General features: G+C 42.3%; 1 protein-coding gene across 1 annotated transcript in view; it reads left to right on the top strand.

Annotated features, from left to right (window-relative positions):
- The window catches only part of ova (ovaries absent), a 425,539-nt gene that overhangs the window by 107,727 nt on the left and 302,812 nt on the right, over window positions 1-15,000 (top strand). Inside the window, exon 3 of the mRNA XM_080276474.1 lies at window positions 3,405-3,563. Within this exon, the coding sequence (XP_080132600.1) occupies window positions 3,405-3,563 (159 nt within the window). The remainder of the gene's footprint in view (window positions 1-3,404; window positions 3,564-15,000) is intronic.

A 15,000-nucleotide genomic window follows, 5' to 3' on the forward strand; every position in this document is an offset into this window, starting at 1 on the left:
CTCGATTTCCTACAATTTCGCGCCGTCTCGTCGCGCCTGATCGGCAATTTTTTTTTTTTTTTTTTTTTTTTTTTTTTTTTCACTCCCCAGACTTCCTCCAAGCTAATGCAAAAGAATTAAATCAACTTCTGTTACCGTTCTCGTGAATGAAACAAACAAACGGACAGGGACATTTGCGCGTGTCGCAATTTCCGACAAATTCGCGCTGTCTAGCCGATTGCATTTTTTTTTTTTTTTTTTTAAGACACTCCCTCTACTTACCCCGACCTGATGCAAAAAGAATTAGGTTGATATCTCTTACTGTTCTCGTGAAATACACGAACAAACACACAGACACACGTTACACACTGCTTGAATATATATATATATATATATATATATATACTTGTATGTATAAAGAACAGAAATGGAGGTGGGCAGGCCATGTAGCAAGAACAAGGGATGATCGATGGAGCAAGAGGTTGACTGACTGGACACCAAGAGATGGTAAGCGTAGCAGAAAAAGGCCAGACAGGAGGAGGAGAGATGAGATAGAGAAATTTGCAGGGAAAACATGGCAAAGATTGGCTCAGCCAAGGAATTCGTGGAGAAAGTTGGGGGAGGCCTTTGTTCAGCAGTGGACTTATAATGGCTGATGATGATGATGTATGTATGTATGTATACCGGTATATGTACAGTATATATATATATATATATATATATATATATATATATATATATATTAACTCGAACACTAGAACTTGCAGCTGTCACAAGACAATCTACTCCAGCTTTCGGAAGTCGTTTACCAGGCAGTGTGTTATTGGAGGCTATGTCTAGCCCTTCCCGGTTCGATAATCCTTCTTGAGCTATATAAAGTGGTTTAAAGGCAGCAGGAAAAATTTATATGAATACTTCTTCAGAGTGAAGGGATTCATTTTTCCCTTTGTCCCTGTCAGGGTCAGCGAACGAAGCTTTACGTACTGATTCCAATATGAATGTTCACCAACCCATTTAGTCTCACAATTCAGGGTCACTTTGACTTTGTTGTTGTTGTTGTTGTTTCCCTTTAACTTTCCTAGCTTTGAATTGGCGTTAGCTCTTTGAAAGCCTTGTAAAATGTATTGTTGTGCGGGCTTTTTAAAATTGTGTCTGTGGACGGGTAGGTGCGAATTTTTTGTGATTGTGTGTGTGTGTGTGTGTGTGTGTGTGTGTGTGTGTTGTATGTTATACGTACGATGTACAGTACCATGTTATGTATTTGTGTTTTAGTTTGTGTGGCTTGTGATATGTTTTGCATTAAAGTTCCACGACTTTTTTTTTCAATTGGTTTAGCTATTGAACTTGGTGTCAGCCATCATAATATTGAACCCTTATACTGTAATAAATGTAAGTTAATCGGATTAAAGGAACTGTAGGTGAATAACATGAGTTTATAGAAATGAAATTTATTGCAAGTTACTTTTTTTTTTATTTTTTTTTTTTTTCTTTACGGGGATAGCTGTCTGGGACTTTTTAGATAGTCATTTTTGTTGCTGTTGTTTATAGAGTGTTTTGCTAGTTTAAAAGACCTCTTCCCCTTTTTTTCATAAGATGTATCCTCTTTGGGTTTTATTGCTAGGCTGGTCTGAGTTCCTTGTGGTGATCTTTACGTATATTCTGTTTATTATTGTTCTGTTGTATAATTTTATTCCTCAGCTTTCTTGGCTTTTTTTTTTTTTTCGCTTACCGTATTTTTATGAAATACAAAAGCAGTATATGCTAGATGTGGACTGGGTGATGATTGGAATATTACCGTGCTGTAGGACTATTATATGCAAATGATCAAACAGATCTGATTATTCTCTCTCTCTCTCTCTCTCTCTCTCTCTCTCTCTCTCTCTGTAAAATGTATATATGATTTGTGTATGTACTCTCTCTCTCTCTCTCTCTCTCTGTAAAATGTACATATGACTTGTGTGTGTAATATGTGTACCATAAATATATATGATGTAGTGCTGCGTACTTCTTCCTTCACCTTTATCATTCTCTTTCTGTGCCTGCTTTCCTCTCTTCCTATTTCTCCCATCTTTCCTGTCACGTCTTATTGCTTTTCTTTCCTTTACAGGTGGCATTACATTGACAAGCCGAATGGTTTCCTGTAAGCCAAGAAACCATTTACAACGCTGGGTGGTAACCATATAACCAAACCATACGTATTCCCTACGTGTCAACAAGTGGGTTGGTGGAGGGTTAGTGCCCCTCCCCATAAAACAACTAACTCAAAGTCAAGTGGCCACCCCTTACGGGATTATGGGGTCTGGCATAAGATAGATAGATAGGATATGTATAAGGTAGAATAAATACATATATATATATATATATATATATATATATATATATATATATATATATATATATATATTAGTTTTACGCCGTGTCCCGTTTTTTAGTTAGGGCTGGGCGTTGCCCCTGGGTAGACGACATAGGTTTGTAGCGTATAGCACTGTATGACCGGATGCTCTTCCTGATGTCTACCAGCGACCCTTGGGTGGACTCGAACCTTTGGCCTGAGCGAAGTGCTCTGACCCACTGAGCCACGGCTACACACACACACACACACACACACACACACACACACACAAACGTGTGTGTATATATATATATATATATATATATATATATATATATATATATATATATATATATATATATATATATATCCCATTGGATCCCAGGGGTGCCGGGCGAGGAATGGCGCTGGGTGGGTACTAAGCGTACCGCCCTCCGCCTATCGGCTTATGGTCGCGAAGCTCATAGGTCCCTACCCGGGGGTTCCCTACTTTATAGACTTGAAAAATCTCAGTTCTGTCCAGTATTCCGGACGCCGGGCTCCAATGGGATATATATATATATATATATATATATATATATATATATATATATATATATATATATATATATATATACACACACACACACACACACACACATGCATATGGTTAGGCACGCATCTTGCTACACATCCACTCCGTTTCAAGTGCAAGAAGCGATGTGGATCGAACTCCTTCTTGTTGGATGATCCAGATGGCTCTTGAATCTTTGCTGCATATCTGAAAGAGAGGATGATGTAGCGTTTATTTTGAGTTTTTCATGGGAGTGTCCCCCAATGCAAAGTGTACACCACACATAGATATAGAGGTGGAGTGATTAATTGGAGATGATCTGAGGCTTATAATGACGATGTTGGCAAAGCAGTTTTTATGTCCTACACAAAAAACTAATGATGACTGATAAATTAGAGGTAAATCTGTGTGTGTGAAAGGATAATTGTAAATGTCAGGAGGAGTACAATATACTGTAATTGCTGTTCTGCCTCATATTTTTGTGTGATAGTGATTGTAATGATTCAGTAGTACATTTACCGGTATATTTTTCTCCAACAGAGCGAGCTGGAGGTGTTCGTGCCGTTCATGGTGCGGTGTAGCGTGGGTGAGGACCGGCCGGTGGCTTGGGCCCAGCTACCGAGACCCACCTGGTGGCCCAAGAAGCTGCCCTTTCGCATGCCCACCACCTCAAACTCACACACCACCCGCCTCGCCCTTGTATGTACTGCAGTTAATAGTTTTAGTTTATTATGATCGCGATGATGATGATGATGATGATGATTGTTGTTACTGTTGTTGTTTTACCCTAGCAGGGTCTTGGGTATCTTTCTCCTTGGATATATTTTCTTTTGTTGCAGTACTTTCAGTTTTCCCTTGACAGCATTGCTTTCTTCGGTGCAACAGTTTTTAAAAGTGTGGCAGGGATTTTCTTTCATCTTCCCTCGGTAATTTTTTTGTTAATTTTTTTTAAATAATGTATTTTAGTTTTCCCTAGTCCATCAGACTCATCCCCCCCTCCCTTTATTATCGTATGTTTCCTTTGGTCTTCGTCTTCTGATCTATAAGATTCTCATTTCAAGTCTTCCTTTTGAAATTAATTTTTTCCTACCGTAGGTCTCTCTCTCTCTCTCTCTCTCTCTCTCTCTCTCTCTCTCTCTCTCTCTCTCTCTCTCTCTCAACGGGTGTTCCAGCGGGATAAAAATACGGGAAAATTCCTCGCACCATCTCACTCATGACGAGTAATTCACATTTTTATTACCATTCGACTGAAAACAGAAATAGACTTGTCATCCAGTGGAGGCCGCCGAAAGCGGCTTTTAAGCGAGTATACTACTAAGCCTCAACGTAGTATATTTTAATTTCCATGTAATGCAAGATGTACACAGTAACAACACTTACATATTGGTTTTTGGTGTTATTTACATAAATACTCTTCTCCCTAGTTTGTAATAAAGGAAATTTAACTGAGCCTTGACGGTTGCCAGACATCGCTTAAGAGAAAGGTACTGGGAATCAGGTTATCATTTGGTCGATTGCATGTGGCTGTTTTATATGGAGTAGCAGAGGCATTTTATATATATATGCTTACACATTGTGTACCGTATGCCCAGTATATATTTATATTTGCTTGCCATTCTTATTTTTGTCCAATATAATTCAGTGGTCATTAGTTTTTAGTGCAAGCTGGTCAGTTTTGTCAATTGAAACGTTATTATAAGGGCGTTAGAAAACTAAATTACGATTGTATGTGGAATATGAATAAAGGTCTCAAGAAAAAATAGTTTTTATTTTATTTTAAGAACACACTGCGAATGAGCTTAATTAGTTCAAAATATTATCACCCTGTATATTTTCGTCACTGTGTAATATTCATTCTAATTGATGAGTGTAAACATCAAATTAAAGGCGACACGGGGATGTTAAGATAACCTTAAGGGGGAAATGGAGTAAAAACGTTTGAGACACGCTGTTCTAGCTTGTCTACCTGGTCATCAACTGAGCTGAAAGCAGTGAGGGATACACTAAACCTCCAGATGCTTTGATTTAGCCAAGGAACTACTGCTCATTTATCATCGTCATCATAACCTTAAGGCCGCTTTCACACGGGGCCACTGGTGGCCCAGTGTGAAGGGGCCGGCAACTAATGACCTCCACTGAACTCACGCCACTCCTTGGCACGGTTCTTAGCTGAAAGAATGGCGTCACAGGAAGAGCTCCTTCTCCTTGCCTTGCTGGCGGCAACTGGTGGCGCCGTATGAAAGCTCTGATTTGAAACTGCTTTACAGCGAGTGGCAGCAACCGCCAGTGGCGGACATTAGTTGCGCGAGCGAGCCACTGCCGGGAGCTGGTTGCCGGCCGGCCAACCGCAGTGTACTCGTATGAAAGGCTCGATTGAAAACTATGGGAGGCAACTAACTGTGGCCTCGTGTGAAAGCGGCCTAACCATAGCGTATTTTTAGCAATTTATTATCATCATCATAACCATAAGCTTTGGTTGTTATTTGCATTGTATCATCATCACCGTCATCTTCATAACCTTAATTCCAGCTTGTCATCTTTATTAGCCTCATAAATTTCTGTGGTTTGTTTTTCCGTGCATTTTATTTTTTATGTATTTATTTTTGTCGGGAGTCACAGGAGGTAAGAAAGGCCGGGGGGGGGGGGAGGTGACTGCCAAGTTTTTATTGTTTATAAAGCTTGTATTTCGATATCTGGTGTCTGTAAAGAAAAGGTGGAAAGGAAAATTAGAGATGGATGAGGGATGGAGAAAGAAGGGGGAGTAAAGGAGGAAGAGAGAGGAGGAAGGAGTGGAGAAGGAGGAAGGGGAAGTGGGTAATGGAGTGGACGATCAAGGAGAAGTAAAGAAAGGAGAGGAAGACGAAGGAAGGCATAGAGAAGAGAGGAGGAGGAAGGATGGAGTAGGGAAGGGAGAGGAGGATGAAGGATAAAATAGGGAAGAGAGAGGAGGATGAAGGATAGAGTGGAGGATAAAGTAGGAAAGGGCGAAGAGGATGAAGAAGGAGTAGAATAGAGAGGGGGATGAAAGAGGAAGTTGGGAAGGGAGAGGAGGATAAATGAAGGTGTAGAGAAGAGGGTAGGATGAAGGAGGGAATATTTAAGGGAGAGGAGGATGAAGGATAGAGTAGGGAAGGGAGAGGAAGAGGAAGATGAATGCTAGGCCTAGGAAGGGTATCTCAGTCCATGTTAGCTCCTGTGTTAGACCGGACCTTCTCAGAGGGAAAGTGGTGTTTACAATTAGCCCTTCCTCATGTTACTGAGGCACAATGAAAAAGAGATGTACGAGTATGCGGGAGAGTGATGCATCTGAAAGTCAAAGTGTTGTGATGGCTGTGTTTGTGTGTGTTATTGAGTCTTTGTATGCCATCGATAGAACTGACAGGGTACCCGCTATAGGAAGCAAATGAAAGTACATACTAGTGGCACCTACTTGAAATATATTGTACCACTTTGGTTTGAACCCAGGAGTCGGGGCACAATCATTGCTGGACGAAATGAAAAGAAGAGTAAAGAAGGGAAAGGATAATAAAGAAGGAAGTTGAAGGGGGAAGGGACATGTAGAAGAGAAGGACGGAAATAAAGAAAAAATTGAAAAAGGGAAACAAGTAGAGAGGATTGAGAAGGGAAAAGAGGAGAGGAGAGGAGAAAGAAGTAGGGAGCTGGAATAGGATAGGAGAATTTGGTAATATTATAAAAATAATGTGGTGGAGGAGAGTAAGGGTAGTGAAGGGTAAATGCAGGAAATCCCAAGGAAAGAATTAACATCGGAAAGAAAATAAATGCGAGAGGTAAATACTCGTGGAATGCCGAGAGAGAGAAATAATCGTGGAATGCCAGACCTTTTTTTTTTTTTTTTTTTTTTTTTTTTTTTTTTAGCATTGACCGCTTGTGTGTGTGTGTGTGTGATTTGGGGGAGGGGTGGTGCTGGCATTTCCCCCACTATTCGCTGTTCCTACTAGAGGGAGGGGGATAGGGGGATGGAGAGGGGTAGGTAAAAAATAATAGGGGAGAGAGAAGGGTTGAGGATGGTAGGGAAGGAAGATGAAAGGAGGAGAGGAAAAGGGAGTGGGGAAGGGGATAAAGATAAAATGAGACACAGACAAACATATGGGGAGAACAGGAGGGGGAGTGTTGCAAAGAAAGTAAGGAAAGGGGAGGGAAGGCTTGGTTGTAAGGCAGGTTTGAAAGTAAGGGAGTTGAATCGGAGAGAAGAAAGATGTTAGGAATAGTAAGAGAAGGGATGGAGAGGAAGTAAGGGCGAAGAAGTAAGAGCTGGTTGGAAAAGTGGAGAAGTAGATTATGTTGGTTAGGGAAGGTGGGGGTAGGAATGTAGGGGAGGTGATGAAGTGAGGAGGATGAGGAAGGAAGTAGAAGGGGGAAGGGTAAGTAAGGAAGGGAAGGGGAGCTGATGGAAAAGAGATGAGAGGAGGGGATGTGAGGGTGAAGAGCGAGGGGAGTAAAAGAAACGAGTGGATGGGGAGAGAAAGACAGAGAGATGGAGGATGATGGATGGAAAGCCATGAAGATTTACAGAACGAGTGAGATCAGAGAAGAATTGTTTACCCCCCGCCCCCACTCTCTCTCTCTCTCTCTCTCAACCGAGTAAAGACTCTCATAGTGGAAAATGACAAGCAAAAAAAAAAAACGGGGGGGGGGGGAGAATGTGGGTGAGTCAGAATGTGAGTTCTGAGTATTTGTCTCGAAGGTCAACATCGCGGTGGCCTGGATTACGCGGCCATGCCTTTTGATTGCGGTGTAGCAGTGAATGGAGTAGCCATGGGATGAATCTACTGTCGGGAGGAAAGATCCAGTAGTGTCTCTTGCTTCTCTGTCTATGGACTTCATTATCAGTCGTATGGAATAGCAGTAGGTGATGCTAATGACTAAGTTTGGCTCTGTTCAGTTTGATGTTGCTTAACATTGTCTACTGGTGCGGCTTTACGAGAATAGTTTTCAGAGTTCATGCATAGAAAAGTAGGATACGCCGCGGGACTTATGCTGCCGATCGTAAATTCTTGTTTAGAAGTTCATTACTTGTAGGCACCTACATACGCGGAGGGTCGGAACCGCTTCATTCGCTGCCACTCTAGTCAGCGGAAATGAAACTTTTTTTTAACCAAAAGCTAAAAGTCTTTTTAAAAAATGTTCTTAGAAAAACTGAAGAGCCAAATTCTGGCCCTGAATAAGGGAACATTTAACCGTGGATGTTCAAAGGGATGCAAAGGATAGAAGACAACAGACCTAGTGGTCCTTCCGAGGCTTTGTTACAGAAGTCTGTGACCATGATATGTAATTCAATGATATGTAATTCAGTGAGGTGAATACAAGGATAACAAAGCAAGAAGGATCCCCTCCCTCCCTCCCACCAAATCCTCCAAACTATCCTAGCAGGAAAAATTGAGAAGAATGATCATAAAGCAGGAAAGACTGAAAAGAAAAATTATTCTACACTACAGTAACTTTGCAAGAAAGTTGTTTCAGGTAACAGTATTGCGCAGATGCAATCTCCTTGATCAGAAAGAGAGGGATTTTTGTATTATTCAGCCACGAATGTATTTAATTTGCATAATCAGAGCCAGAAACTTATCCAAACAACTTTTGAATATTATTACTGTATTGCAGTCTGCAGTGTTCATAGGCAGTTTGTTTCATGTGTTGACTACTGTGTTGAAGAAAAAGCACTTTGTTTCATTTGAGTGGAAATGTTTGCCTTTTATTTATAGTCAGTACCTCTTGTGTAATTGAGTGAGTCCATTGTAAAGTACTTACAAGCCTCCCATGTTGCCATGTCCTTAAAGAATTTCATGTGCTTGAATCGCGTCCCCTCGTAGCATTCAGTTTGATGAGTTAGCAGGTTTAACTCTTCCATATGATCCTCGTATGGTATGTTCCCCAGTCAGGGCATTAAATTTGTCACCATTCGTTTTCTCTGTTTCACTATATCCTTCTTGTAATGCGGTGACGAAAATTGAACGCAGTGTTACCAAAGTGGGGACACTGATGAACTGTACAGAGTGAGGACGTCTTGATTTTTTTTCTTAGTAATTTTTATTTTAAATTTATTCTTGCTTCCTACAGACGATGTAGTCTGCTGTAGAAAGTCCTTATATTGAGAAGGTTGATGAAGGCTGTATCTAACGGTAATAATCCCTCCGGTTCGAATTCTCTTTGATACCGATTATAGTCTGGTTGCAGCAAATGCATAATTAATACAAACAACGTCCTTAGGCTGAAGAGGTTAAAGGATGTGAAGCAAAATATCTGGTAATCAATCTCCATTGCAGATTTTCAGAAATAAATTTAATTGGTTATATTTAATCACCTTGATGTCCACCCTAGTCTTATAGTGAAGAGTTTGGTGGGTGTGCTAGTGAAACTAAAAATATAAACAAACAGTACTATCCACTCATTTGATGTTGTGCTGCCAACTTCTTCCATCACCTTTATCATTATATTTCTGTGTCTGCCCTCCTCTCTTCATATTTCTCTGATCTTTCCTGTCACTTTCTTTCACTTCCCTTTTCAGGTGGCTTTACATTGAGTGACAAATCTAATGGTTTCCAGTAAGCCAGAAAACCATTTACAACGCTGGGTGGGTAACCAACCCATACATGTTCCCCGTGGGTCAAGTAGTGGGTTGGGGGAGGGTTAGTGCCCATCCCAGTAAAACAGCTAACTCGGAGTCGACGGCCACCCGTTACCGGTATGGGATTATGGCGTCTGGCTAAAGATAGATAGATAGCTTATACGCAATTTCAGGTCAGGAAGGTTGATGAATATAGGTCTTGATTTCGTATTTTAATATATTATGCTTTGTGATTACTGTATATGCTTTAATACAGTGGCGTTCTTTTTATCTTGCCATTGACTATTTCATTCAGTTCAGGGGAGACCTCTGGTAGGAAAAGGTTTAATGAAGATTATGTGAGGTATTACTAGTTTGAAAACCTTGACCAAAGTCAAGTTATAGGAACTGGCGATAATAGGATGTGTATTCTGAGCGGCATGGGAGGTTTCGTGGCACCTCTTCCTTAGTAGTTTATTTTGCACGCTGCATTAATATTCCCTCATGCTATATACTTACCATATATCGTTTTATCATCAACAGTGCATCATTAACATGCAAAAAGATGTTAAGGTGTAATATTCAGATAAAATTACTAAGGAAGAGGTGTTATGAAATCTCCCGTGCCACTTAATATGCGGCTGGAAATAAGACGTTACCAAACTGAAGGGGTTATGGACAGTTTAGTGTATCAACCCATCTTGCATCCTTGCCTGTTCCTACACCATTATTCCCTCTCTACCCTTCATACACCCTTTCAGTAAAGTGTGTATGTGTTTTATATATATATATATATATATATATATATATATATATATATATATATATATATATATATATATATATATATATATATTAATTTTGACGAAGTTTTGTTTTTATTTTAAGAGTACCGTACTCGATCCCTTCTGACGGCTTCATTAAACATTTTCAGTCCGCTTGTAATCTTCCATACAGTTTTATTCACTCCCCCCCCCCTTTTTTTTTTTTTTTTTTTAACGAATTGACATCGTATCTGTATTATAACGAATCAGCATTGGAAGGGATACTGTATTGTGTGAGTGGATACAGTTGAATGACTGAATTTTCTTGTCTAACTATAGAATATGCCGAGATATAGTCAGTATTATTACAGCTGTGATCACGAAGGGGACGACGAACCACCGACCTTGTATTGTTGTTTGTAATTATAATACTGAGGGCAAGACGTATTTGATCGTTTTTCCACACTGCTGGGTGTGCTGTGTGACGTGGTATGCAAGCTAACCTCTTCAGATGCAGTACAGCAGTTGCATAAATGACCGTTAGATATTTTATACTTATCTGCCCCTTCGCGCTCTCGATTTTGGCTTTACAACCGATAGTTTTCTATGGGTTTAATGTTGGACTATGTCAGTCATTTAAATTACTGAAACATTGTTGTGACAGCCTCATCTCCCAGAAGCATTACAGATTGTGTTGTGCAACGAGTTTGAAGAAATTTAAGCATTCCGTACTGTTGATAAACAATCTTTTAACATTAGAAAAAATAGGAAATAAATATCCCTGTCTGTACAGGGGCCAGATTCACGGACAAGCTCACTGTAACTTCTCTGTATTACTCTGAATTGTTCTTTACAAAAACACAAGAATATAGAAATTCCCTCATTTTCAGGGAGGACAAGGAGATTACAGAATATCCCCTTGCCTCTTGTTCTGTTTGAGAAAGTGTGCAGTCAGGAGACGAAAATCATTGAGCTGTTTTGTGTTTTTCCAGGAAGGACAAGGGAAGGACATTGCTGAGATATCCAGTTTGTTTTTCTGGAAACGGAAACTTGGTTATAAGAGGGAATGAATGAAGATTTTGTTTATGAATCCCGTCACTGGGACTAAAGCTGGTATTTGTAAACCCTCATATGCTAAAGCTGTGTTTATGATTGCTTCCTGTCCAACACAGCCCTTTTGTATCCCTGTCTTCCCATGGCCGCCACCATGGCTCACATCCACTCTCTCAGCCACTACCTCTGTCTCACTATACCCGCTTCCTCACCTCTCCAGCCTCCTCTCCCCACCACAACCTCTCTTCACCGTAGGATGTAGTGACCCAGAAAAAAAAAAAAAATCGTGACGTCATATGAGTTTTTTTGTTGAAATATTTAGGTACCAAGCTTTTTTTTTGGGGGGGGGGGGCGGGGCAGTTATGGCATGTCATGATTCATCATTTTCTTCCCAGATATCTCCTTCCTGCTGGTTTGGATAAGTAGCAGTGAATTTTCTCCTTATCACCACTCTTACGCCACTTATCACTGCTCTCTCTCCCATCTTCAGCTTTCGCAGATAGGTTTTATCTTTTTCCCTTCTCTTCCTGCCCTCGTTGTCTACCGTTTCTTCTTTCTCGTATAGCTATTTTCTTTTGTTCCTGTTTATCTTCCCCATGTGCTCCTCCTCTTCCTTTTACTGTCTTCCTCAGTTTTCCTCTTCCTCCTCATCTCGTATCACCTCTCACGCCTCTCATATCAGTGATTGTTTCCTCCATTTCCGCTTTTTTCCATTTGCTCCTCGTAACTGATTTACCCGATCTTACTCATAATCCATTCCTTAGCTTTATCTTCATCACCCTCTTCTTCCTCTCCTCATCTCCCTCCTCCTTCCTCCGCTACTTCTTCCTCTCTCTTCATCCATTTCCTTTTCCCAGTTCCCCGTATCTCGTATCACCTTTCACACTTCTCTTATCAGTGTTCACTTCCTCTGCCGCTTTCACTTCAAGTTTTTCTGTGCTTCATCTCCATATTTTTCCTGTCCTCCTCTGCGTCTTCCTCTTCTTAGCTCTTATTTTTATTGTCTTATTGTTTCGTCCCTCTTTTTATCTAGTTCCTCATTTACCTTTTCTGCATCTTCCCCTTCTGCTTCCACTTCCTCTCTTCCCCATCTTGTTCATCTTCCTCTCCTTAGCTCTCATACATTGTTGTTACCCACTGTTGTTGACTCCCTGCTTCCTCCTCCTTTTCTGGTCCTTCATTTAGCTCTTCTCTCCTGCTTCTTCCCCTTCTCCCCCTCTTTTCCTCTCCTCTTCTTCCTCCAGTTCTCCGTAGCTCCCCCATATTGCGTTCTCACTTCTCACACCTCACTTATCAGTGCTCGCTTTCTCCTCTTTTTCAGCATTTCAGGCTGTTATTGTTTTCCTTCCCCCCTCGTGTTCCCCTCCCTCTCCTCCCCTTTTTCATCCTCTCCTCTCCCTTTTCTTCCTCTTTCTCTCCTCTCCCTTTTCTTCCTCTTTCTCTCCTCTCCCTTTTCTTCCTCTTTCTCTCCTCTCCCTTTTCTTCCTCTTTCTCTCCTCTCCCTTTTCTTCCTCTTTCTCTCCTCTCCCTTTTCTTCCTCTTTCTCTCCTCTCCCTTTTCTTCCTCTTTCCCCTTTCTTCCTCTTTCTCTCCTCTCCCTTTTCTTCCTCTTTCTCTCCTCTCCCTTTTCTTCCTCTTTCTCTCCCCTTTCTTCCTCTTTCTCTCCTCTCCCTTTTCTTCCTCTTTCCTCTCCCTTTTCTTCCTCTTTCTCTCCTCTCCCTTTTCTTCCTCTTCCTCTCTCCTCCCCTTTCTTCATCACCTCTCCCCTTTCTTCCTCTTCCTCTCCTCTCCTCTCCCTCTTCTTCCACTTTCACTCCTCTTTTCTTGCTCTTCCCCTCCTCTCCCTTTTCTTTTTCTTCCTCTCTTTTCTTCCTCATCCCCTTCTCTCCCCTTGTCCTTTCTCTTCTTTTCACCGTCTTTTTCCTCTTCGTCTCCTCTCCCTTGTCTTTCTCTTCCTCTCCACCCCCCCTTTTCTTCCTTTTCCTGTCCTCTCCCTCTATTTTCTCTTCCTCTCCTGTCCCTCTTCTTCTTCCTCTCCTCTCCCTCTTCTTCCTCTTCCTTCTTGTCCCTCTTCATCGCCTTCTCCTTTCTCTTCCTCTCCTCTCTCTCTTCTTCCTCTTCCTTCTTGTCCCTCTTCGTCGCCTTCTCCTTTCTCTTCCTCTCCTCTCCCTCTTCTTCCTCTTCCTTCTTGTCCCTCTTCGTCGCCTTCTCCTTTCTCTTCCTCTCCTCTCCCTCTTCTTCCTCTTCCTTCTTGTCCCTCTTCGTCGCCTTCTCCTTTCTCTTCCTCTCCTCTCCCTCTTCTTCCTCTTCCTTCTTGTCCCTCTTCGTCGCCTTCTCCTTTCTCTTCCTCTCCTCTCCCTCTTCTTCCTCTTCCTTTCCTCTCCCTCTTCTTTCCCTCCTCCCCCTGTTCTTCTTCTTCCTCTCCAACCCCTGTTCTTCTTCCTCTACAACCCCCGTTCTTCCTTTCCTCTCCCTCTTCTTTCTCTCCTCCCCCTGTTCGTCTTCTTCCTCTCCTCCCCCTCTTCTTCTTTTTCTTCTCTTCCCCCTCTTCTTCCTCTCCTCCTCCTCTTCTTGTCCTCCCCTTCATCTTCATCTTCCCTTCCACTCCTCCTCCTCTTCTTCGTCTCCCCCTCTCCTCCCCCTCATCTTCATCTTCCTCTCCTCCCCCTCATCTTCATCTTCCTCTCCTCCCCCTCATCTTCATCTTCCTCTCCTCCCCCACATCTTCATCTCCTCCCCCACATCATATTCCTCTCCTCCCCCTCATCATATTCCTCTCCTCCCCCTCATCTTCATCTTCCTTTCCTCCCCTCATCCTCTCCTTCCTCTCATCGTCATCTTCCTCTCGTCCCCTCTTCTCTCCTCCCTCCTTCGTTTTTCCCCTTCCCCTCTTCCCTCTCTTCTTCCTCTCCTCTCCCTTTCTTCCATTCCCTCTTCATCCTCTCCTCCCCCTCATCTTCATCTTCCTCTCCTTCCTTCTTCTTCCTCCCCCCTTTCTTTCCTCCCCTCCCCTTCGTCCTTTCCTCCCCCCTTCTTTTCCCCCCTCTCCTTCTTCTTCCTCTCGTCCCCCTCATCTTCATCTTCCTCTCTTCCTCTGCTTTGTTCCCCATATCACTTAATCATTTTTTTTTTTTTTTCACGCCTCGTATCAATGCCGATTTCCTCTTACTTTTCTGATTTCTTTGCTGGCTGTTCGTCCATCCTTTCCTCTTCTTCCCTCTCGTATTATCCTTTTTCATCTCCTCCCTCTTCTTGCCCTCACACTGCTCTTCCCTCCTGCCACCGTCCCCCCTTTTTTTTTCCTCCTTATCTTGGGTCCCCTTGTCTGTTTCGTGCCACCTTCCTCTCCTCCCACTTTTCCTCCTCTTCCTTTCCTCCCCTGCATCTTCCTCTTCTATTCCTCTCCATCTTCCTCTGCTCCCCAGTTCGTCCTACCTCTCACCTACCCCTTGACCTCCTACCTCTCACCTACCCCTTGTCTTCCTACCTCTCTCCTACCCCTTGCCTTCCTGCCTCTCTCCTACTCCTTGTCTTCCTACCTCTCACCTACCCCTTGTCTTCCAACCTTTCACCTACCCCTTGTCTTCCAACCATTCACCTACCCCTTTTCTTCCTGCCTCTCACCTACCCCTTGTCTTCCTGCCTCTCACCTACCCCTTGTCTTCCTGCCTCTCACCTACCCCTTGTCTTCCTACCTCTCACCTACCCCTTGTCTCTCACCTACCCCTTGTCTTCCTACCTCTCACCTACCCCTT

The sequence above is a fragment of the Coenobita brevimanus genome, chromosome 65, assembly GCF_032717465.1.
Source record: "Coenobita brevimanus isolate Jiangsu-jjx chromosome 65, ASM3271746v2, whole genome shotgun sequence".
In the NCBI taxonomy this organism is placed as follows: domain Eukaryota; kingdom Metazoa; phylum Arthropoda; class Malacostraca; order Decapoda; family Coenobitidae; genus Coenobita; species Coenobita brevimanus.